The sequence below is a fragment of the Monodon monoceros genome, unplaced genomic scaffold (assembly GCF_005190385.1).
Source record: "Monodon monoceros isolate NGI ecotype Baffin Bay Population unplaced genomic scaffold, NGI_Narwhal_1 Super_Scaffold_2, whole genome shotgun sequence".
NCBI classification, from domain to species: Eukaryota; Metazoa; Chordata; class Mammalia; order Artiodactyla; family Monodontidae; genus Monodon; species Monodon monoceros.
Genome location: NW_021703776.1, coordinates 70,662,120 through 70,688,640, shown reverse-complemented (window position 1 = coordinate 70,688,640; position 26,521 = coordinate 70,662,120). Strand labels below are relative to the sequence as shown.

The 26,521-nt window shown below is 38.7% G+C and overlaps 1 protein-coding gene across 1 annotated transcript in view; it reads right to left on the bottom strand.

Moving 5' to 3' along the window:
- MDFIC (MyoD family inhibitor domain containing) overlaps positions 1-26,521 on the bottom strand; it is a 99,428-nt gene that overhangs the window by 66,017 nt on the left and 6,890 nt on the right. The window contains exon 3 of the mRNA XM_029233715.1: positions 10,919-11,041. Coding sequence (XP_029089548.1) covers positions 10,919-11,041 — 123 coding nt within the window. The remainder of the gene's footprint in view (positions 1-10,918; positions 11,042-26,521) is intronic.

Below are 26,521 nucleotides of genomic sequence, written 5' to 3'. Positions count from 1 at the left end.
TAGGCATAATTACTGTTAAGGTAAAGTGCAGGAAGAAATGAGAAAGTTAATTTCTGATGTCAAAATCGTAGAATAGAGCAGATCTCATTGATAGCAAGGTCCAAGGTGTGTCCATATTTGTAAGGTGGCTAAAGTGAAAGAGACATAAAGTCTTTAGAGTTAAAGGAGGCAAGAATTGATGTGATTTCAAAGAAATTAAAAGAAGCTCTGTATCAGTCAAACACTGGGAAGCCTTGACTTAGAGGACACACAAGATACTAGTTAAACATAAAATTGATTATGCTAGAAGGTGGAGCTGACGGCATGAATAAAGAGTCACAGCTATATTACACCCAACACCGGTTCACACAACGACTGACTATGGTTCTGCCATTTCACTGGCAATGTTAACAGGAAACTAATGTACTACCAACACCCCTTCACATCAACTTTCCAGGTACCAGATTGGCAACTAGGCTCAAATTTAAAGTAGAAATGATGAGAAGATTTTGTAGCCTGAAATTAATTGTTCACCCTGCCTTGAATTAGTCCAAACAGATTTGGACTTCATGGCAAAAGTATTATTCAACCCTCTATAAAAACAGATTCATATGTATATTTATATATATATTATATGTATAATCTTTGAAATTTAATAAATTAAAAAGGAATATTTTGTTTAAAAAATTAAAAGGCAAGTCATGCGTATCTAAATAAAAAATACCGAACGCCTTTTGTTCTGTTTCCTGCAAAAAAAGCCAGACCTAAAGTCGACCCTCTTAAATTGGCTAAAGTGAAAAATATTGAAGTCCTAAATATGTAAGAATATGGGTTTAATTTTACATTCCCAGTAGTAAATTTTCATATTCTTAGCTATTTGGTAAGACTTTAAAAAGCTTACTGGATATGGGAGAAGTGCAATGAGAAGCCTAACTCAGAGGACTAGTAAGACAATGTTAATTACACACGCTCACACTGTTCACTAGGCGTGTTGTTGTCACCGCTGAAACCTACGTTATCACTCACCTTTGTGATTAGGACAGCACCTTGGTAATGTTGAAGGAATATGGAGAAGATAACCTGCAAAGACAGGCCTCTACATAGAAGACAGGTGAGTATCTTTTTCATAAAGACAAGTAATGTATGGGCAGCATCCAAAGATGAGACGTACGGTCTTATTATGATCACACCAGCATGAATCAATATTTGTGACAATTCGAGACTGTGGGAATCTTAAATCTCCCAATCCAAGTTCTCAAGAACCATGGAAAATGTATTTAATTAAATATAATATGCCAAAGCAGAACAAATTTCTCCACCCACTCTCTTCTCTGGTTCACTTAATGCAATTTCACCCTCTAAACCAGCATCTGAGGGTTTTAAAAGAGATTTCCCTGACTTTTGTGTCTCTTGCTACAGAACCCAGGGACTTGGGAAGAATCCAGCTTCCGGTGGAGAACCATGGAGCTCGGATTTACCACCAAGTCCTGAAGGACTCCTTGAAAGAAGCACGGGACAAGTCACAGTTTTGACTCCCAGCTGTGCCAAGCTGAAGGGCAATGGAACTCCTGAAAGGAGTGGAGAGGGAATTCCACCGATGCTCCTCAATCCGATGCAGCCCCTCCCTCTCAGTACTGAGCCTAGGTAAAGCTGGAAGCAGATCTCACCCCTTCTGTGGCTGGATAAGAGCTGGGAGCCACTGTCTCCCTTTGAGAGCTTGCCGCATGGCAGCTGTTTCACATAGCTATCGTCACAAGTCACTCATGCTTGTGACTAACAACATAGCAACTGATTTGACAAGCCCAGAAAAACTCCTTCGTTCTTGAATTTCAGGAACATACTAAAAAAAATTATAAAATGTGTACAAGGTATACTGTTTTTGCTTACCAGAACTAAACCCCTGCTCTCTCAAGGCTCCAGCCAGGCCCAGCTTCATAGGCATGTGACCCGTGCAAGACCACTTGAGCCCCAAGTTTAAAAGGAGCAGTGAACTTGGTTTAACGCTCTGCTGTTGCCACGGTGAAATTCATAAGTTTTCAACAAGGGGCCCCGCATTCTCATCTTACACTGCTCTCCACCTCCAAAATGATATAGCTGGTCCTGTCTTCTGCAGAACCTGAAGGAAGCGGAATCCCCTGGCTTACCTGTGACCTGAGCATTTCCTACAGGTAACTGGGCTCTAATGCAGCTTTGGGAAGCTAGGCCCTCACCCTGATCAATTTTTGCTATATGGGAGAATTTTCTTTTTCAAATATTATTGCTTTTAATACAATAAAATAATTCACCTCATGGGGGAAAAAATACAGTGCAGAAGATAGCATACAGAATATTAAATGGAAGTCTTCTTCACCAGTATGTCCTCACTCAATTTCACATTACTCCCTAGAGCTGACTATTGTGAGGAGACATCTTCCATTAAGAAAAAAATAAATACACACATATACTTTGATACGCACACACTGATCGATATTAATCTTTTTTTTAAGTCCCAATTTTGTATGTCTACTGGACTAGATGGAGAAGATCCTTTAGAATCTTCCAGTAAAGAAAACCAGCAGCTTCAAACCATGTGTATTATTCTTTGCTCATTTCAGGGTCCTCAGCTTAGAGGATATCAAACTACTATCTCTCTGATCTACAGCAGGTGACTGACCTTAGCACAAAGCAGCGAAGACCCAGAGACAAGTTCTCAAGAACCATGGAAACTGGCTGCCTTCTTCTTAGCCACCAAGGTTTGGTGAGGAATTCAAGAGATTGAGATGCAAGAAAAACATAGATGAAGCCCCAGCTTTGCCATGTTGCTTGGAGGAAACATCTGCATTTCTGTTTCCCCACCTGCCAAATACGGCAATTTTTTGTTTTTGTTTTTGTTTTTTTGCGGTACGCGGGCCTCTCACTGTTGCGGCCTCTCCCGTTGCGGAGCACAGGCTCCGGACGCGCAGGCTCAGCGGCCACGGCTCACGGGCCCAGCCGCTCCGCGGCATGTGGGATCTTCCCGGACCGGGGCACGAACCCGTGTCCCCTGCATCGGCAGGTGTACTCTCAACCACTGCGCCACCAGGGAAGCCCCCAAATACGGCAATTTTTATGAAGCTTCCAAAACCTCTTCCCAATCAAGTACTCTGGGTTTAGGGAAAGCTATTTCCATCGCATCCTCAGGGCCACACTTCGGTCCTTGTCCTCACCTGGGATTGTTCCACCTCAGAAGTCTTAAATTCCTATTTCCCATTCTCATAATCCATCTTCTCTTTCCACTTATCCCATTCACCTACTGCATCTATACCTCTTTTGTTTAGTTTCTTAAAAAAAAACGGAAATCTTTAGGGATTCATTAGTATCACTGGTTTTTCTTTCTTATCTGTAAGATCCTTCCTGTCTTCACTTCTTTCCCTACCCATCTGCCATTCACAGCCCATCACTTCAAGCTCTAGTTGGACAATGTCCTTAACTCCTTTGCCCCACTGTCCTTTCATCACAACTATCATTTGTCCAAACTAAAAACCTTGGCCTCCTTCCCGGCACCTGCCATTCCCTTTCCCCAGAGGTCTTACTGATTGATTGTACCCTATAAAAAAGCTGAATCCATCTACTTCTTGCAAACCCACCTGCCACTACCCCAGTCCAAGCCACCTTCTTTTCTCAGTTGGATTAACACAACAGGCTCAGTTGATCTCCTAATGCCTTCAGTCCTTCCCATTCTTATTTATTTTCTAACTATTGCAAAAGCAATCATCCTAAAATATAGCCAAACTAAAATATAAATTGAAGTCACTTCTCCCTTCAATACCTTCCATCTTCCCTCAACGCTTATTAACAGATTCTTTCCCTCCATCTTTCTACCCCTCATCTCACATCTTACATCCCAGCTTACACAAAACTTCTCCAACTCTCCTCAAGCTGGCTCTTGAGGTTCTCTCTTGCCTCTAGGCCTGTGGGTGTACTGTTCTTTGGGCCTGGAACACTCTGGCTCCACTCCATCCCCTGCTCTGCTTGAGTTGGCCAACTCCTTCAGGTGTCCAAACAGACACCACTTCCTCTGGAAAGCCCTCTTGGACTCTCCCCTACCTGAGTATTTGTGTTTCTGAAATGTGAACACACAGCTGCCTGCACTTCCCCATCACAGCATTCAAAGCACACACGATCATTTCAAGGTGAACTGCACGTCTCTTCCACCAGACTGTAAATTCTGAATGTGGAGACCGCACCTGTATTATTCATCACTGTATCCAACACAACACAATGTCGGCACACTATTAGCACTCTGTCGTAATGTAACTGATTTTTTATTCAGTTTTCAAAGTTATATTTTGATTCCTAATCCTGAAAGTTCATTATAGTAACATGCTCTACAAATAATAATCTATGAGTAAATTCACAGTGTTCAGATCCAGGAAGTTTGAGGTTTGAGAACTAAAATTATCTAGACCGCAGTATTTATGGTCTTGATCATTAAAGGTTATTTATTTCTTCAGTGGTTAGCATTTTCAGGGTGGTCTCTAAGCGAGTTCCCAGGCCTCAGCTCCTCCCTGGGGCTCAAAGAACTCCCAAATGGGAAAGGAATAAATCTGGCTCCCTCACTGAGCTCTCATCCACCACTTGTACTGCAATACCATCTCATCTCCCCCAGTAAAGAGCAAAAGATTTTAGGAATATCTGAAAATCTTTAACGAAAGCGTAGTAGGATATAGATTGGAAATTGAATGAGTCGTGGTATTTGATAAAGATGAAAGGTAAAGTAATAGATTAAATGATAATATTAATAGGAATAATAAGAATAATAAAAATATTGTATTTTATAGAATACAAAACACAAAAACTAACTTAGGCAGCGAAAGAGATAAGAAGAAAGGAGGGAGAGAAGGGAGGAGAGTGGGGAGGTAGGGAGAAAGCAAGGGAAGGAAGGATAAAGAAGGAAGGAAGGGAACTAAAGTAGTCTCAAACTTCTTTCTTGTAGGTAGGCAAGAAAAATAAGGAATAGGGGACCAAAAAAGGCCCTACATAAAGCGTCATCCCTACCCACCTAGGCAGACAATAAACGTTATCCAGAGCACTGCCACAGTTCACTGAAAACGCTTCAGAAGAGCCTTATCAGTGAACAGCGGTCAAACTTAGGACTTGATAGCTTCACATCATCAGAGTATCTATGGAACTTGGAAGTTCCATATGGAACTTGACATGAATGAACCAGGAATCTCTGCCCTCCTCTCATTAATTCAATACACTTAAGTAATCAAGCATTTATTAATCATAAACCATGTAGCAGCCACTCTGCTGGCTACTGTTATGGACGTAAATATCAATGGTCTCAGAAAGACCTGGCCTCTGTACCCAGGATGTCTGGACGTGTAACCCATTGGAACCACAGAGAGAAAAAAATAAATAAAAAGCCTTATAACTGATACTTGGGCCCAAGAATAATCATAATAAAAAATGATAAATTCACCTGAATGTTTACCCATTTAGCTCTGTGCTAATTAAGCATACAATGCGTTTTCCTGTATAACCTTTAAAATAACACAATGAGGTATACAGAATTAGTACCTCCATTCTAAAAATGAGCAATTTGATCTCATAGAGTTTAGGGAACTTGCTCAACACCAGTACTAATAATGCATCCAAGGTCTGAACCCTGGCAGTCAGCTTTCATTGGTCTCCAGGTCCCTGAATCTAAGATGCTGAAAACAAAACACGGACAATGGTTCTCCCTAGCTTTTTGGGCAGAACCCAGATGAGCACGGGGTAACGCACGCACCACGAGGAAAAAGTGCGTCAGGGAACTTGAGCTCCATTCTAGAACACAGCCTAATGGCTATCATTGACCTATGTGTTAAATATGGGGAGCCATCAGAAATGGCTATTGGTTATCCACCCAACCCTAAAATCAAACCATGAGTTGGGTTTTACATTGATTGATGGTTAATTCCTGTCTATAGCAACAAGTAAAGCATCCGAACTGTAGCTACATCACCACTTGGTCAGCATATTAAAAAAGAGAATTTTTCTGAGAGACAAATAGAGGACTAGACACTAAGCAAGATAGATGTCACCATGACTTACTCCCAAATGAATGAGCATGAAGTATTGATATCAGGGAAAGACTACCAGATTACCTAAGAAACACAGCAGGAAAGCCACATCTCCCAGTCCTACTGGGTGGTACTTACCTGGGGGGAGAGGGGGTGGGGTGCTTGTTTATGGCCTCTTTTATATAAAGTGAATTCTAAAGAAAACCAAATAATACTTACTGAGATGAGCATTAAAACATGAGAGCCGCTGAAAACATTTAAATCCTGACCTCTCGGTGTTCTCTCCCTATAGTCAAAGTGAGAAATGCTCTAAGTATATAAATAGTACACCTGAGTAGTCTCTGCCTTTCTTTCAGTATTTTAGATAGAGGAAGCATTCCCTAATGTGATGAAATGGTATTCATTAAGGGGTGATCAGCAATAAGTTGGCAAAGGCGAGTAAAAGAAATGATAGAGCTCCTAACAACAGAGCCTGTTGAGAGGAAACTCAGAGGACGCCAAGAGGGTTTCAAGTAGAAGCATGAGTGAAAAAGCATGATGCACCAGCTCCATCAAGAAGAGGTGAGTGTGAATTAGAGAACGAGGGCTTGCGTTCTACTACCAATTAAGTGCTTACTATTATGAGAGCTAAAACCTCTTCAAAATGAATAAATGGGTTAAACAGAATGGGGATTACCATTTAAGTAGAGCATTCTAACTTTGCTTCAGATCATGGGAATTCTACAAAATCACAAAGGAGAGAACTGGCTGAGCAAAATAGTTTCATTTAATGGGAAATTTATTTCAGAAGAGAAGCTAAGGAAAATTTCTAGGGTGAAGTAATGACATTTAGAATTAGGAGGCGTTTATGTAAAAACAATGTCCAAGGATAAAGTTAAGTAGTAAGAATTTTCAGAAAGACCTAGAAAAAACTGAGAGAGAGACCTGAGGCATTTTAGAAAGAAGAACAAAGAAAAACGTAAGCTCTCTCTCCATAGGAAATAATTAGAATAGTAGAATTTGACCTAAATTAAAGGAAAATTTACTCATGCCTATGAGTATAAGCACAGTAACACACACACACACACACACACACAGACACACTCCTTCCTACCTTAGAAATCCCCCCAAAGACTGAGATGAAATGTTACTTCTGTTCCTTTTCTAGCCTAATTAAAACATGAAATGTTGCCTATTGCCTGTTATCAGTTTATGCATATTATGGGTTAAATAGAAAAATCAATATTAATTGAGGAAGTCACTTCACTGCAACATTTATTCCACTAAGTCAGAGGACTAATGATTAGTAAAACAAGGCATAGCTCCAAATTCTATACTGTCCCATATATGCTAATCTGAGGGGAAAAGCCAGTCTTAACCATAGAAAGGTACCCTTACAAATTCTAAAATGTAAGCCCCATTCCAGAAATTAAATTATACACCAAAATATTTTCTCCAAATATGAATGACTTTTAAACTGTATAAAAGATAAAAATTTATACAGTAAAAAAAACCCTTTCCAATTATAAAATTTCCTCACAAAACCTCCTTATGTTTTTAATTCTTTACTGATTTGATTTAGATTTTTTTTAAAACAAATTTAAGTGGTTGGAATCATCTTTTTCATTTAAATTTCATAAGAAAGAGAATCACAATGCACATTCCCTGACCAGATTGTGTATGGCCTATTTATTTGAAATGTTCGATTCCATATGGATTTCTTCTCCTTTATTTATAACTTCCAGAAAGGATTCTAATAAGTCAGCAACTCAAGGGCAACCAATTTGAAATCTAGGCCCTGAGAGCATAATACCTCAGGTCTGCCACCTGTGACGTTTTCTAGACGGACCAGAGAAGGCACACGAAGCTGGAAGGCCTGTGTAGAGCCTGCACCAACTTTGAGCCACAAGTGGGTGGTCCACTGAGGTCAGGGTTAAAGTTCACAGAATAATTTGGAAATTATTCTCAGCTTGGATCTCGTTTATGAGGTCTGAGAATACACCCTTTAATTAGAATACAATTTCCAAAGCAGCCACTCCCTTGACTTTCCAGAGCCCGGTTATTCTCAGAAAAGTAAAAACAGCCTCATCACACTGACAGCTAACAGTCTCCTATAAATTATGCCTTAAACATCTAACAAAGAAGGCAGCAGGCATCTGGGACAACAGAGACATTAGCGGCCAGCCCTCACTCACCACTCTCAAGAATAGATAAGAAAAAAGTCTCATTAAACAGTCACTCCCCTTCACTTCTTGCTTATGCAGCTGAACTGTCCCATGGAAGCTTGGAAAAAGAGTGGGCTGCACATTTGAAAATGTTCCCACACCCTAGCCGGCCTCATTTTTCTGATGATGCCTCCATCCAGCCAACCTCGCACTACAGTGGGAAACTAAAATCAATTCCATGAGAGCAAGCTGTCCGCCTCTTCCACGGTGCTCAGGGAGCCACACAGGACTCTGGCACAGGAGCCAGCCCAGTCCTGACTCACCACAGATGTTCCCCTCCTCCCCCATGCAGCTCTGAGCCACCGCCTTCTTTCCAGGGCCTATTGTTATTACAAAAGACTCACTGGGCCCCCAAAATGGGCTAGATGCTGAAGCATCTCCCTAACTGCAGGGTTAAGAGAGACAGATGTTAAATGACGCAGAGATGATGGCCAGCGACTCAATGGGGAAAGCCAAAGATGGAAAGTCAGGCTAGGTTTGTAGAGTTTAGTATCTGGGAGTTGGAACAGCAGAAGCTATTAGATTATCAAACTTGCAAATGCTATCCAGACTTAAATCGGTTTTAAAGATGACATAAAATGCTCCATCCCAGCAAATCGAGGTATCAAACTTTTCTGTAGACCCAACAGAGTAGCCTTTGTCTAGAAAAGTATGACCAGGAAAATAACAAAAATGTAGTTTTTGAACTCTGTCATCAGAATTCACAGTCCAAAGTCACCCACAAATATCTGGAAATTCTTGGCAACATGTTTTGGGCCAGAGAACAATACTGTCTTTGGCCATTATCTTTCAATATCCATTCATCTGTCAGTTTTCCCAGCAGCCCTCTCAGAGGGGGCCATAAAGCTCTCTCTCTGCATTCCTTCAGTGCATTCCTTCTAGTAGGCAACTAGACAGTTGTTCCCAAATACTCCACTGCCCCATGGTACAGGCTGCATCGTCATCTCAATAAAGAATTTCATGCACTTTACAATATTTTCTTTTTATCATTGTCCATGTAACCAGTATAGACAATAGAGAGAGGAGTTCATTTTAAATCCATTCCCTTTAATGGTATGAATTCTGCAACTAAAATGAGCTTCATCAAATAGCACAAAAAAGTTTTAACATGTTAATATGACTTGCCACATCCTTACACAACAGTACTTATATGTTGGGTTTTGTCCTAAGAGTTCTTACTCACGTTTTCCTAGTGTGGGCCCTAGGAAGGGAGATTAGGGGAATAAATCTATTAAATGAAACACACACACTTAAAATTCTGTGACTATGGGAAAAAAAAAAAGAGCAAACAATTATGCCTCCCAAAAGGTGAAGTTAAAATTGTCTGTAAGACCCCTTCTCGCTCTAACTCTCTGGTTGTTTGGGAAATCATAGATAAAATATGCCAGTATCTCACAAAACCTTAAGTTTCACAACAGTAGAGTCAATATTTAGATAGAAGACAACCAATATATGTTTCAGCGATAAATGTTTACTTGAAATAATGTTTATTTGATTCTTTGGAGAAAGCTATATAAATCTCGCTCCTCACAAATTTCTGAGTTTCATTTCCTTTCTATTCCCTTCCCAAATAGAAAGGTGTAAAAAACCAAAATGGTTCTAAAATTAAACTAAAACACACTCACTTTTAGAACTTTTGTTTGAAAACTTGAAGTCTCCTTCAGTACTGTTTCTATTGTTATTTTTTGTTTTCTACAAAGTTGGCTTTTTCCTTCTACCTGCTTTTTTTCTGTTTGGTTTCAGTTAAGGACAGATACTGGGCATTCTAGAGAGGAAAGGCAATATCCCAAGATTCAAAGTAAATGTAACATGTAACACGAAAAAGGGTCTGTATTATGAAGTTGTCTGAAGTGAAGAATTAAATTTAAAAAAATAAAGTAAAACAACGCTTGATTCCCAGAATAAAACTTCTCCTCTGTCTACTCCGGAAAACTGAGAAGTGACACGATAATTCTGTTACCATGAATGAGAATTTCAAAAGATGTAGTACTCCTATGCCCTTCCAGGTGTGGTACAGTAGTGTTCTTTCTACTTACACATTCACTACAGAAAATTGTTCATTATATGGCAAATTCATCTTGAATCCACCTGGGGGAATTTAGCGACCAGAACAAGTAAAACCTGACATTGACAGGCATTCTGAATAGCACTCAAAAGATACTGACATTTCAGTGTATTCCCAGAGTAAAACAAAACTAAACCAAAGCTTCTTATATATTCTACAGAGCAATTTTAAGAAGAGAAAGAGAATAAAAAGAAGCCAAGTAGTGATAAAAGTGTTAACTGTAAAAAACAGGTTGGAATCATTTGGCCAGAAGAACAAGGACCGCACGGCATTACCAAAGCACTACTCATCGTCCTTTACCTCCGTCTTTATCTTTTTAGTTTCAGTCTGTTTATACTTCGAACTGTCTGACTTCTACTTAGTCACTGCTCAAGAAGGTATTAAGTTTTGTTTAAGTCTCTCTGAGGATGGAGTCCAAAATGTATAGGTCAATTCTTCCTTTTTAAAGGTGGGATGAAAGCTGACAGATAGTATTATTTATACCCTACTTTTAGCGCTGCATTTTAAAAGACTCATGAAAAACACTTCCAGATGAACTCTGTTGATTTACAGATTTCTAGCAGAATTATATCAGACGATTAACTGAGAGCATATTATCATAGTCATGTCCCCAAAGCACTCCAGTTTTCTCCAAAAATACTTACTTCTGATGAGTTTGTCATCTGAACAATTTCCCCAAATGGACTGGTCTTGCATCTCTCCATGTGTGAAGCAGCTATCAGTGGCTTGAGTTATATCTCTCTCAGTATTTTCTTTATCACATTTTTCTAAAAAAAAAAAAAAAACATATATATTTATTATCATTAAATGTTACATATTTTTCTCTATTTTTTCATTTTATAGATTTTTAAAAAATGCTTCTAAATCTGCCATAATTTAAAGAAATGGGAGCAGTATCTCTAGTAACTGTTGCATATGTTATTGACTCAATAGCAGAGCTTTACTGAGCACCTACTATATGGCTAGCAGTGAAGATTTTACTGTAAAAATTATGTTAAGATTATTGTAAAGAAGTCGTTGAAACAGCAAATGATCTGCCATAATAGAAAAATGTGGAACGGTTACATCAAGGATCGAAGTGAGTCCATACATGCAGAGGGCAGGGGTGGCAGGGAAAGCATCAAAGAAGATGAGAGATTTATATGTGGGTTTATGGGTTCTCAAGGGGGAAGCCAAGAAGTAAGGAAAAGTAATGTCTTATTAGGAACATAACTCAGGCAAAAAGCAGGCTGTAACATAAGGTACAATTAACATTATAAGAGGTCTAGAGCACTAAAAAAAAGGTTCAAAGGAAGAAAAAGAAACTCATCAGTATTGAAAGCTCAAGAAAGGTGCTATAGAAAATGGTGCATGTTGGATGGTCTTTAAGATCAGAAGGAATTCTCAAAGTAGAGATGGGAGAAAGGCCATTCCAGGTGGAAAAACAGCATGGGTGAACTCAAAAAGCAGACACCTGGGCAAAAGTTCCAACTTTCTGCACTGTGAAGTACTTAAAGAGGGATATTAGGAAATAAGATGGTAAAAGTTTGAACAGGGACATGCTATGGATAATTGAATATCAAGGTGAAAAATCTGGACCTTATTTCAAAGTGAAATAAATAAGTGATAGTAGCCACTGAATCTTTATGAATTGTTTAATCAAAGCCACACATAAGAAAGATTAATGAACTTGTACACACCAGTGGTTCTCTATCCTGACTGTACTTTAACTCACTCAGGGGACTTTTTAAAAAAGATTCCTGGGCCCCATGACCTAAAATTCTAATTTAATTTGGGGGAAGGGGGCTTAGGTGATTCTACTATACTTACATCCTTGAGAATCACTGGAGTATGGATGCATCTAAGAGGGAGAGCAGAGTAAGGGAAACTAAAAGGGAAACTTAGCACAGTCCAGGTAGAAGTTGATGAGAGTTTCGACAACTGGATAAAAAATGGGAAAGGAGGTAATTGGGAGAAAATAACTAGAGGATTCACACATTATCAGAGAAGATGGGATTGGAGCTGACTGAGTTCTCTTAGTCTGGAGTTGACTGGAAAAACCTAGAGACCAGGAGAATAATTTTTAAAATATATATTTGTACATGGTAGATGTCTGGGCATCGTACTATGCAGTGGGGATACAATCAGTTACGAGACACAGCCCAGGCCTTCATGGAGTTTACAGTCTAGTGGATGAGTTTAGTGTTGAACATTTGAATCTGCAAGACACAAATAACATATAGCAAGAAACAGTCATCTCCCTAAATCTGATTGCTGAAGCCATTCAAATGAATACACTCACCAAAAGAATGAGTATATTAAAAGAAGACTATCAAGGGGGGTCTGTACAATTAGAAAGGAGTCAGAGAAGGAAGAAAAACTAGATAATGTCAAGCCATGGAAGCAAGGAAAGGAAAGAGATTCAAACAGAAGTTGTTAGTCAACTGTAGTAATGTTTCCAGTGGAAGGAAAAATTTCTGCATATGCAGAAATTTCTCATGTACCATGGGGATTTCACAATTGAAAAGTTCTGCAATAAAACACATTTCAACACATGAAAATGCACGGACACTCGGGAATAAGTCCAGAGGCTAAGATTTCTGAAAAAAATAGGGTCTTCAATGCTAAGTATTTTTAGAAAGCAAAACCATATTCAGATAGCAGTAAAATATAAATTAGAAGCATGCTAAACCAATATGTTCTAGATTTATGTAACATTTACTCAGCATTATCCTAGAGAAAATGTAATCTTCCTGAGATGTGTTACTTTCAATTAAAATCTTGACTTTTTTAAACAACTCTAGAAATCTTTCCACTGCTACAGTCAAGCCAAGGCCTTTCTGAGATGATCAACAGAAAAGATTTTTCTACCAACTCACTAGTACACAGGAACTCTCTCACCGCAGAGTCCTACATACTTGCTGCTACTGTCATGTAGCTGACTGCCGCCAGGTGTCATGCTAGTAGGCTTGATTCAATTAGTAACTCTAATTGTAGCTGAATGAAATTAATTATATAATTTTGAGCTGTTCAAGTTTAATTCCATTAAAATTAATTCATGAAACCAGGGTATTATGAAGCATTGCTGACTAAAAGAAAATAGGTATGAATAAAGCCTCTAGACACACTTGACTCACATTTGAATCATGTCCAATATTCAAGTGCTAAAACACAGACCCTCTCAACTCTCCATTGACTAAATGAAAATGCCATGTGATCCATACACACATAACTTAGTAGTGACCCACTACTAAGAGGAAAATAAAGTTCTTCCTGCTCTGAATACTTATTAAGAGACAGTTATCACATTTTTTTTGAAGTTTCCTTATCGGTGAAATTCTAGAATTAGATGATCCCAGGAGTCCTCAAGTTGAAAAAGAAAAGAAAAATTATCATCCTCTGTCTCATTATATTCAAGAAATTATAAATATGTAACTACTATTAAATCACAATCATCAGTCTATCCAACGTTGCCTCCTTTGAAAACTAAATGTCTTGGCTCAAAAGTTAGTCTGACCAATCACAAGAAATTGAAACTGTGATTAAAAATCTTCCAACAAACAAAAGTCCAGAACCAGATGGCTTCACAGGTGAATTCTATCAAACATTTAGAGAAGAGCTAACACCTATCCTTCTCAACCTCTTCCAAAAAATTGCAGAGGAAGGAACACTCCCAAACTCATTCTACAAGGCCACCATCACCCTGATGCCAAAACCAGACAAGGATGTCACAAAGAAAGAAAAGTACAGGCCAATATCACTGATGAATATAGATGCAAAAATCCTCAACAAAATACTAGCAAACAGAATCCAACAACACATTAAAAGGATTATACACCATGATCAAGTGGGATCTATCCCAGGGATGCAAGGATTCTTCAATATACGCAAATCAATCAATGTGATACACCGTATTAACAAATTGAAGAAGAAAAACCATATGACCATCTCAATAGATGCAGAGAAAGCTTCTGACAATGTTCAACACCCACTGAGGATAAAAATTCTCCAGAAAGTGGGCATAGAGGGAACCTACCTCAACATAATAAAGGCCATATACAACAAACCCACAGCCAACATCATTCTCAATGGTGAAAAACTGAAACCATTTCCTTTAAGATCAGGAAAAAGACAAGGATGTCCACTCTCACCACTATTATTCAACATAGTTTTGGAAGTCCTAGCCATGGCAATCAGAGAAGAAAAAGAAATAAAAGGAATCCAAATCAGAAAAGAAGTAGTAAAATTGTCACTGCTTGCAGATGACATGATACTATACATAGAGAATCCTAAAGATGCCACCAGAAAACTGCTAGAGCTAATCAATGAATTTGCTAAAGTTGCAGGATACAAAATTAATGCACTGAAATCTCTTGCATTCCTATACACTAATGATGAAAAATCTGAAAGAGAAACTAAGGAAACACTCCCATTTACCACTGCAACAAAAAGAATAAAACACCTAGGAATAAACCTACGTAGGGAGACAAAAGACCTGTATGCAGAAAACTATAAGACACTGATGAAAGAAATTAAAGATGATACCAACAGATGGAGAGATATACCATGTTCTTGGATTGGAAGAGTCAATATTGTGAAAATGACTACACTACCCAAAGGAATCTACAGATTCAATGCAATCCCTATCAAACTACCAATGGCATTTTTCACAGAACTAGAAAAAAAAATCTTAAAATTTGTAAGGAGACGCAAAAGACCTTGAATAGCCAAAGCAGTCTTGAGGGGAAAAAACGGAGCTGGAAGAATCAGACTTCCTGACTTCAGACTATACTACAAAGCTACAGTAATCAAGACAAATGGTACTGGCACAAAAACAGAAATACAGATCAATGGAACAGGCTAGAAAGTCCAGAGATAAACCCACGCACCTATGGTCAACTAATCTATGACAACAGAGGTAAGGATATACAAAGGAGAAAAGACAGTCTCTTCAATAAGTGGTGCTGGGAAACCTGGACAGCTATATGTAAAAGAATGAAATGAGAACACTCCCTGACACCATAAATAAAGATAAACTCAAAATGGATTAAAGACCTAAATGTAAGAATGGACACAATAAAACTCTTAGAGGAAAACATAGGAAGAACACTCTGACATAAATCACAGCAAGATCTTTTTTGATCCACCTATTAGAGTAATGGAAATAAAAACAAAAATAAACAAATGGGACCTAATGAAGCTTAAAAGCTTTTGCAAAGCAAAGGAAACTACAAACAAGACAAAAAGACAACCCTCAGAATGGGAGAAAATATTTGCAAACGAATCAACAGACAAAGGATTAATCTCCAAAATATATAAACAGCTCATGCAGCTCAATATTAAAAAAACAAACAACCCAATCCAAAAATGGGCAGAAGACCTAGACATTTCTCCAAAGAAGACATACAGATGGCCAAGAAGCACATGAAAAGCTGCTCAACATTCCTAACTATTAAAGAAACGCAAGTCAAAACTACAATGAGGTATCACCTCACATCAGTTAGAATGGGCATCATCAGAATATCTACAAACAACAAATGCTGGAGAGGGTGTGGAGAAAAGGGAACCCTCTTGCACCGTTGGTGGGAATGTAAATTGATACAGCCACTATGGAGAACAATATGGAGGTTCCTTAAAAAAACTAAAAAATAGAATTACCATATGACCCAGCAATCCCACTACTGGGCATATACCCAGAAAAAAACATAATTCAAAAAGACACATGCACCCCAATGTTCATTGCAGCACTATTTACAATAGCCAGGTCATGGAAGCAACCTAAATGCCCATCAACAGATGAATGGATAAAGAAGATGTGGTACATATATACAATGGAATATTACTCAGCCATAAAAAGGAATGAAATTGGATCATCTGTAGAGACGTGGATGGATCTAGAGACTGTCATACAGAGTGAGGTAAGTCAGAAAGAGAAAAACACATGTCATATATTAACACATATATGTGGAACCTAGAAAAATGGTACAGATGAACCAGTTTACAGGGCAGAAATAGCAACACAGATGCAGAGAACAAACGTATGGACATCACGGGGGGAAAGTGGTGGTGGTGGTGGGATGAACTGGGAGACTGGGATTGACATATATACACTAATATGTATAAAATGGATAACTAATAAGAACCTGCTGTACAAAAAAGTAAATAAAATAAAATTAAAAAAAAAAAAAGTTGGTCTCAGGCTTTTGCTATAATCCATAGAACCCAGCCCAAAGCAAGGCTCAGAAAAAACTCCAAGTTTAAATTGACTTGCTAATTCACCACTTTTATAAACTTCTGTGGCCACCTGGCTGTTCTGTGATTTCCTAACATATCTATTTTTATTTTATTAACATCTCTTTAATATTTAATGGAATACCAATATGGAAGCCTCATAAATGGTGTGCAGTTATATCTAATATTGAATAAATGCAATGAGAGTGAGATTTAATTGATAGATAACTGTAAAATGGGCCCCATGATGTCCAGCCACAGAACCAATCTTACTACAACTTTCAACAGGTTTGGGTTAGCCACTACTCATTAAGATGACAAAATAGCAATTTCTAATAACAGATTTCTGTTATCAGTGTAGACTGTCTATCACTTCTGAATTGCAGCAGCAGAAGCCATAGTCCTTATTTAGTTAATTCCTTTCTGGCTTTATGAAGGTTTGTAGTTGCAATTCAACTGCTACGTGGGCCCAAAAGACATATCCCAAAAGCAATCAAGTAATTTCAATGATGTAAAAAATCAACCTGTATCTTTCTACAAGGTTTCTATATACACATCCATTCTTCCCCAACTATATATATATAAGCACTCCTTCCCAACTTAGCAACTTTCTCTTAACAGGGGACCTTATCTCAATGATGCTGTTCTTCCACGCCAATGGTTCTCTACCACAGAGCACTTTAAACATAAAGATACACAAGTCCCAACCTCAGGGGTCCCAATTCAGGTGGTATGCGGGGAGGGGGGCGTCATCATCATATATGGCCAGGTTTGAGGGGCACTGTGCTAGGTAAGCTCTTCTGTACTATACAACTTACAGAAAACTCAGAAGAACCCATCGAACACTGAGACACAGACCTTGCTTCTCATCCCCTTTGTCACAGTATTCCAAGTTATCAGAAAGTACGATTTTATCTAATCAGTAATTAATACAGAGGTATTTAGTTCTGTCTCTGTGTCAGGACAACTCTGAGAATACAAAACTTGAATTGCATATAACATTAAACAGTCCCACTAATAGATAAACATATAAGAAATATGTTTTCAATATTAATACAAAAATTGCAGACAGCTTAAAAATAGCACTAGAACAAAGGATAGTCATATACCACTGGCATCTGCTACCAAAAGGCTAGCTTCCCAGCATTCTCTTGTGCCTCCACCGAACAGGGACAATGCGGAAGAATCTTTGGATGAGGGGAAAAAAGCTTGGTCCCTGACAACGAATCCTCTTGCTGGGAAGACCAAACATATACACAAAACAATCAAGCAACTACAAAACAGAAGCGAATGAAAACTGCCCTGGGTCATAATTCTGGCTCAGAAACTGACCAGCTTTGTACCTGGGGCTGGGTCTCATTCTCTTTATCCAGAAATGAAGGCACTGAGCTGGATGGCTGCAGAGAACTTTTTTGGCTCTAAAAATCTGTAAATCTGAGTCTGCGCAAGTCTAAACAACAGAGCCAAAACTTCATATACACACTGTAGGGTGTTGAGGATGAAGTGGAGAAAAACCTAGAAAACCCTCCGTAAAGCACTGGATTTGAGTTAATTTTCAAAGAAAATGATGAGCATGAATTACGCCAAAGAGTCAAAGGAAAAAGGTAATAGTTCTAAAGGATCAATTTAACTATAATATGTCCTACTCAGAAATGACTGTCTATCTTACAGGATCAATACTCTTTATTTTTTGCTATTTTTCTAAAGAAGGGCATGATGGTGAGAAGCAATCTGTCTCCAGTCTTGATTTTTCTTGCTAAAGGATAATGAGACAGATTCAGGTAAACAGAATTTCCATTTGATTTAAAATTGTATAATATTTTACCTAGTTGGCATTATCTAAATTTAAAACTTTGCGAGTTTTACTTATCTCAGGCAATTGGGGAATAAAATAAGTGAATGGTGATTAAAAAGAGAGAAAAATCTAAATGTATTAAAAGTAAGTCAATTGGATAATAATACATGTAAAATATTATATGTGCCATATAACAGCCACTCAGCTGGTATGTAGTTATTAAATAAGAAAAAAAGGAAAGAAAAAATGCTTCCTTTTGTTGAAAGAATTAATGAATTATTATAATTACAGTATTAGCAATTTTCAAAGGACTTTAATATATAATATTTATTTGATCTTCAGAACCCATCAACCATACAATAAAGAAAACGTTAGCTCAATTTTACTGATGAGACTACAGAGTATGTCTCAGAAATAGATATTCAATTGGAAATAGAATGATGAAATGCAGAGTTGGAAAGGATCTTGCAGCTCAGCTAATTTCATATCCCTCCCAGGATAGAAAGCCCCCTGCAATACTAAGTCTTTCTCCACAATTCCAAGGAATGATATCCCATAAAGGAACATATTCTATTCTTCGTCAGTTTGATTCAGTAGTAAGTTGTTCTTTATTTTGAGCATAAATACACCGACAGGTGATCTTTAACTAGTTCTAGTTCTGCCCACTGTAGGTAGAAATAATAAACTTAAACTTACTCCTATAAGACAGTCATTCAAACTATTGATGAGGGATTTTTTTTTCCCAACAGTTTGTCGTCAAGCACATTTATTATCTCAATAGTTAAATGGTTTTAACAAATAAGAGTAACAAGAATTTAGTAATGTCGTATGAGGATGAAATGAGCTTGTCAAAGTTACGAATGAACTTTTAAAACATGTACAATACTGTTCATGCCATGGTTTTCCAAGAAATAGAGACAATATTGTCACCTAAAAGTCCAGATATTTGAATCCTTCCTGATAAATAAAGACTCTCATTAGGTTCTCTGGGACAGAAATACTATCCTTAAACTGTACTTTTTACTGGAGAAATGGTTAAGAGCAGGATCTGAAATCAGAGTGCCTGGGTCCACCACTAGCTATGTGAATCCTGAGCAAATTACGTAACCTTTGTCAGATTCTTAATCTTTAAAATGGAAATAACACCAGTACCTACATCAGAAGGTGGATGCGGAAATAAACGGAACCATGCCTGGAAAGCGGAGTGTCTGGTATACAATAAGGGCTCATTCACACTTGCTATTAGTATTACATTAAGTGTCATTACAATAAGCACCTTTTTAAAACCTTAGGGATACTGTTGAGGACAGTATCTATCTATTCAGTAATCCCTATGTAAGAAACTGTGCTAGAAATCTGTTTCCAGACTGAATACAAGGAAAACTATTCCTTCCTCTGAGAAGCTATATGTCATTTTTTTTTCCTTATGGACAATGAAAATCATATGAGGGACAAATGTTTTCTTTTTGCCTCAAATTTGCAGACAAAATTGAGTAACCGGGTTGGACCCTACAGTTACACCTGTACATTTCTATTTTCCCTCAGGTTTGGATCTCCTGGGCTACCGTACTTCCTATTATTCTGTTTGGATCTCTTTTTAAAAAGGTACTCTTATGGGCTTCCCTGGTGGCACAGTGGTTGAGAGTCTGCCTACAGATGCAGGGGACGCGGGTTCGTGCCCGGGTCCTGGAGGATCCCGCATGCCGCGGAGCGGCTGGGCCCGTGGGTCATGGCCGCTGGGCCTGCGCGTCCGGAGCCTGTGCTCCGCAATGGTAGAGGCCACAGCAGTGAGAGGCCCGCGTACCGCAAAAAAAAAAAAAAAAAGTACTCTTATAAGTTACCTCAAATGTTCTTTTGAACTAGGCAGAGGTAGGTGTAAATGCACGAGCCAGTCATCAAGTACGTTGGTCTACTTGTTATCCGTACTTTATATGCTTACTTAGCGAAGAACTAATATAAATGCTGGTCCTTGGCAGATATCCTTATAAAACCTCATAAAACTTAATCAGTATATAATTCACTTAGTTCTTATAGAAAGGAGCATTAGCAGCTTTCTTCATGCTTAAAATTTGGGACTGTTGCATGTTAGATCTACTTCAATTAAATATTTGATTTTAATCTATGATAAATCATTTACAATCTACATAATATGTATATTCTTACTGCTATGCAATCTATATTCATACCTCCTTTATCTGTAAACTTTAAACCATTTCATTTTTACTCTTCCATTCAAATACCAGCATTATTTCAGATCATCTATGTGTATTCCAGATTATGAAATCTCAAGGAATCTGAGACTAAAATGTCTGGGAAAAGTAAAAAAAAAAAAAAATCTGGGTCTCTATTTCCCAGAGGCTAAGAACAATGTGGAAATCTACAAATGTTTCCCAAATGTAACCTTTAAAAACCAAAGATAAGGCAGCTTTCAGGAAGACCTGAGGCTCTGGAATTCTACTTCTTCACTGATCCAAAAAAAAGAAAAAAAAAAAAAAAATCCCTCAAGCGTAATGACCTTTAAGAAACACTGCAAAGCCTACCTGCTTAGCCTAATGTTCTAACACAGATTAAAATCTCATTGTCCAAATCAACATTTTAAGATAACCAAAGCATTTTTAACAGATGAATGAGCATATGCACAAAATTTTGTAATTTTATAAGTTATTATATAATCAGATATACTATGTTTGTTGAATGAATTAAATGCTTAAATCAATTCAATCAACTAATCGTTATTACCATTACTTTGAAAAATAATAAGATTCTGAGCAAAATCTAAATTCACTCCTTCAAAGGGCTTCTTATGCATTTAGCAGCTTATGGTGTGTTTCGATTCAAAAGAATGAGAAAAGTGACATTGACTCAACTAGTTTACAGGTTGGGGGTGGGTAGAGAACAGCAGGTTTTATACACAGCAAAGGGGAAAACAATTACAAAAAAATTACATGAATATGCAATTGAATACAGATACGCAAATGAATAGGTGCAAAATGCAGCAGTATTGCAAATAATCTCTCAATAATCTGGGCTGTAAATAAATGGGGGGAGAAAGAAGTAGACACTTTCCATTATAAAAAAAGTAGTGGGGAGGTTAGATAAAGGCAGGGTGGTGCAGGGGACCAGGACACATTATCTCAGTTATCTTAATCTCCTGCGACTCTTACATCTAAATCTAAAGTTCCTCATCCTAAAAATGTATTTTCAGGATAACTGAACCCTGACTCCTGCCTCCTCAGATACAAGTTCAATTGTGTTCTTTCTACCAGCAAATATACTCATATTAAAGCCAAACTCTCATAGGCTCATGGAATTTGGAGTGACATGGGCTCATAAAGATCTCTTAGCCCAACCTGAAAACATGAACTCAGTTAAAAACAATCAACATTCAGCATTGCCAGGAATAAGCCAAGGAGAGTAGGCATGAATACTTCCAGGGATAGGGAAACAGCCTCAGAAGACAGCTTACTTCAACTTAGGACGCCTTAATTATTCAAAGACTTCTCCACAATTGTCTAAAATCTACTTACAGTTTTCGCTGATTCATCATATTTTGCTTTTTGCAATCAAAACCTAATCTTCCCTGTTCCATATTCTATCCAATTTTATAAGCACGATAGTCTTCTTACTCTTATCTAAAAAGCTACCATGAAAGAATTTGCCTTACTGACTGCTGAAATCCAGAGATACCATATCTATAGCAGTTCCCCTACTCAGTAGTCAATGAACCCTGCTACAATATAAAAAGGAACTGAGGATATGACCTTCTTCCCCTTTTTTAAAACAAGGGTACACACCCATCTTTAGTTTTTTTAGCATCATCATTATTTTAAGTGTCACAATTTTTAAAACTTTTCTGTTACCTCTCAGTTAAACTGAGTGATTTTATCAAGAACACTTTCTGCCCCAATCTCTCTGGTTAAGGAATAAACCCTTATTTGGCACTGTTACAAGAAGGAAGGCCAACGGAAGTCAAAAGTGAACCAAAGGAAGTTGTTTAATTTGTCAAGGCATTTGAAAGCTATGATTTGAGCCTGATCTTGAAATAAATGAGAGAGGATGGAGAAGAGCATTTCAAATAGTGGTGAAGCCACAAATAATAAGACAATTTGCAGTATATTGAAATTGATTTCTTGGACTTCAGAATGACGGATATGAGTTAGAAGTCAGGGGATGCTTCCTCTCTGGTAATTCTCCTACAGGACAAAACCTGGAGCCTCTCATTTAATTCACCAACACAGCCTCTGACCTTCTGGACCATCTCTTTGGGGCACTGCCTACTTTAAATTCTCCTTTAAGACCACCAACGCATTTTGGCTTTACAACCTCTGCAATCTCATTAACTATCGCAGTTCCAGTCACCTCCAGGAGGATAACTTGTAGATCCATTACCTTCACCCTGATTCCTGCCCTGACCTGTAGATTTGGAGTTTCAACTCTACACGACTATATCTTTAGCAATTAACTTAATATTTCCCAAAATTCATCACCACTTCTCTTCAGTCCCCGCCTATTTCTCCAACTGTAGTCTGTATATTGGTCGATGGTATCCACGGAATCACTTTTAGCTCTCTATTTTCCCCTTATTTCCCCAGCCCCAACAATCAGTTACCAGACCCTGCTAGTTACAGCACCCCAATTTCTCTTAAATCTATACTTTCTCGCCCATACCCACTACCAGGGCCTCCCACCTTTTTCTGCTCCAACTGGAAATATTTTTCTAACACAAAGATTGAACGTGCTACTCCTTGGCTCAGTAAGAATTAAATTCATTTTGCATATGGATGAAAAACTGTTATTTTAACACTGTACATATTTTAAGGTTGTAAACTCCTACACCTTTCCCATGCTCCATAATTTCACCTTGTATCTCAGTAAGAAATAAAGAGTAAAACCCCTCAGAAGATTTTCCTAAAATCCTGCATGTTGCTTGGATGATGTGATGGAAAAAATAAGAACAGGATAGGTCTATATTCATAGAGACCCAGAAGATTAAAGACTGATCCCCTATGAAAAAGAGTAGGAGAACCATTTCTTGGAGTACAGAAAGTGAGGAGAGGAAGCTTGTTCCCCTGCCCTCTGCCACCTGCCTTCAGAGGGCCTGTCACCTGCTCAACCACAAGGTGCCTTATTTTTGGTGCTCAACACTGCATAATCCAAACCAAGAAGACCTACAAACTGTGCCTTCTTCAGCTGGGGTCACTCACAGCCCAACCCAGACAAAACTGACTCGTTATTCTGAGATTCGCTCTCAACCTCCAGAAGCCAGAACTGTACCAGTAAGCTGGCAACTGTCCATAAACTCATCTGTCACATGGTACTTGTCGTAATCTTGAATTGATATTTAGACAAGGGATTACAATTTAATTTGGCACACATGTAAACATCATCCTCTCTCTCACCTAGTTTACAAATTCCTTCCGGGCAGAACTATGTGTTGTACATTTTCAACCATCACGGGATTTTCTACATAGTAGGCGCACAAGAAATATTTGTTGACAGGGTTTCCTGTTCAAATATGTCGATATATTTGATAAAATATATGTGCTAGCATGAAAATGTATTTCAGACTTTATTCCTGAAACTACTTAAAAATCGGGCATAGGGCTTCCCTGGTGGCGCAGTGGTTGAGAGCCTGCCTGCCGATGCAGGGGACACGGGTTCATGCTCCGGTCCGGGAAGATCCCACATGCCGCGGAGTGGCTGGGCCCGTGAGCCATGGCCGCTGAGCCTGCGCATCCGGGGCCTGTGCTCCGCAACGGGAGAGGCCACAACAGTGAGAGGCCCGCGTACTCTCCCCCGCAAAAAAAAAAAATCGGGCATAAAAGCACATGCATATGAATCATCTTACTTCAGATCATGTGGGTGTGAATCTGAAAACAGAAGTGGACTGCAAGTAGAAACCACAAACGAAATTAATGTTAAAATAACTCTCCATAGTTCCTACTTAGTGAACTCTAAGCGACTAGAACCTGTAAAATACAACTCAGTTTCAAAAACTTACAGTAAAAAAGCTTACCTCCTTCAGGATGTGTATGCTAATGTCAAAAGAAAATATGAAAAGTTTAAGTAACTTCAGTAAAGTGTTAATGGCAAGAGAGAGAGGAGGGGGAAAAAGAGAGACACAGAGCAAAACAGGTAAAGACAGAGAAAATCATCTAAAACCCAGGACTGATTAAGATAGCAGGAAGGGCTGCAGCATCTTTTATCTGCTCCAATGAATCACCAAAGTTCAACTATCCAAACATCTAGACTCTAGCCAGTGCAGAATCAATCCCCCCTTAATAAAAATTGAGTAAAGATTTTTCGGAATAGAAACATAAAAATCACATCCCATGCCTTTATACAGTAGAATAATTACATTGACTCAGAAAAACAATTTGGTTGAATTGTTTCCCTCCTCTGTTTGTTGTTGTTCTAACTAATTTTCCATTTGCAAATGGCCAAACTTTAGACTGTGACAATTTATGTGTTTCCTTTTCCCCAAAATCTTTTATTATAAAAATATAATGCTAGTAAAATAATTGCACACTTTTATTAGAACTTTCCATGAAATCACCTCACCAAGATCCAGGAAATGAGGTTCAAAGAAACAGGAAAGGCTCTTACACACCCAAAAATTCCACAGCTCCCCCAGTAGCCCTGTAAAGATCACTCAGTTATGTATATTAAATCCTTGTATGTGAACTGACCAAACAAGGCCAACAGGCATGATTCTTGCTGGCCAGAAACCATAGCCTTCTAACTGCACTGCTGGTCTCTCCAGCTCCCCATACAGCCTGGAACACGAGATCAGTTGGTACAAAGACACTCTTCCCACACATGCTTAATCCTCCTCCCTTGCCCCAGCCCCTCCACTGCTTCCATTCTGCCAACTTCCAACCCTATGCTAATACAAAAACTCCATTCTATCTGCTTCTATTCCCGAGGTCCCGAACGCTTCTTGCTGAGAAAGGCAATCAACCATGCTGACCGTGTCCACTAAAAATTCATGCTGTTCATTCTTCGTTAAGCCCTCAGTGTTACTGAGCAGTGCTTTTGTTTGCCCCAGATTGACTCCCTCTTGAATTCTTCATTCTTCCCAATCTTTTCTACACATCTCAAATTTCTTGACTCATCCTAACACGCCCCCTTGCTCTCAGCAAATGTTACATCTATTTTGCTGAGAACATCTAGGCCTTCAATAATCTCCTTCTCACATGAAATTTTCTCTAGATGATCACTCATCGTTTTTTCCCACCCCCATCTCAAAGGGGAACATTCCCCACTTTCCTAAGACTGATCTCATCATCTCCTTCCTTCCTACAATTTTACTCTTTCAATTACAAACACCCACTGCAGCACGGTCCACCCCCATGCTCTTTCATCTTTTCTCTCTCTATCCCCTGGCTTTCTTTCCATTAGTGTGTGGTGGACATGCTCAAAATCCGCCCATCCAAAAGGAGCCTTCTATACCCCCTGCTTCTCCCTTAACAAACCAGAACTCTTCTCATCTTCCATGACCTCTAAACACCTAACACTTCTGTGACCAATCCTTACGGACTCTGTATTCTTTTCCTTCTCCTCCCAAAAGGGCAGCCATTCTCCCAAGTCTGTCTTCAGTCCTCTCTCTCTCACTCTTGTGCCCATCCATCAGCTACTTGGTGGTGAACTCGTAGTCTGTGCGCCTGACCCTCACCACTCTCCTAGTAACAAATTCTCTTTTTCAGTGGCCTACTGGCTATCCTGGCTTAAGGATAAGTTCCATGGAACCAACATGATCAAAAGAAGACTCAACGGCTCCTCCCATGTTTCCACTCAGGCTAAAAAGCAAACGTGTGGATTACCTTACATTTCTACCTTTCCACCTTCTCCCATATTAAATATTTTGCCCAATCACATCAATTCCATTGAACAAAATTTAGACACTGTGCCTGGCTTTAGGAGATTCAAAAATGAATAAGTAAAAATCAATGCCCTGAACAATTTCTCACAGCAAGATAGAGCTCTATCCTACTTTTGCTATCGTTCTTAAATCCATATTCTCAATTCTACTCCCACTGGTACTGCCCTAGGTCCTCTTATCTTTTGCCAGGCTATTATAATAGCCTCCTGGAAAATCACTGCCTTCACTCTTGCCTCTCCCTCCAAAATCATCCTTTGAACTGTCACCAGATTTATTTTCCTAAAAACACCAATTTGGTCCTATCCTTACCCTATCAAGAACTTTCAATGGCTCTATTGCCTACAGAAAGGACATACAAAT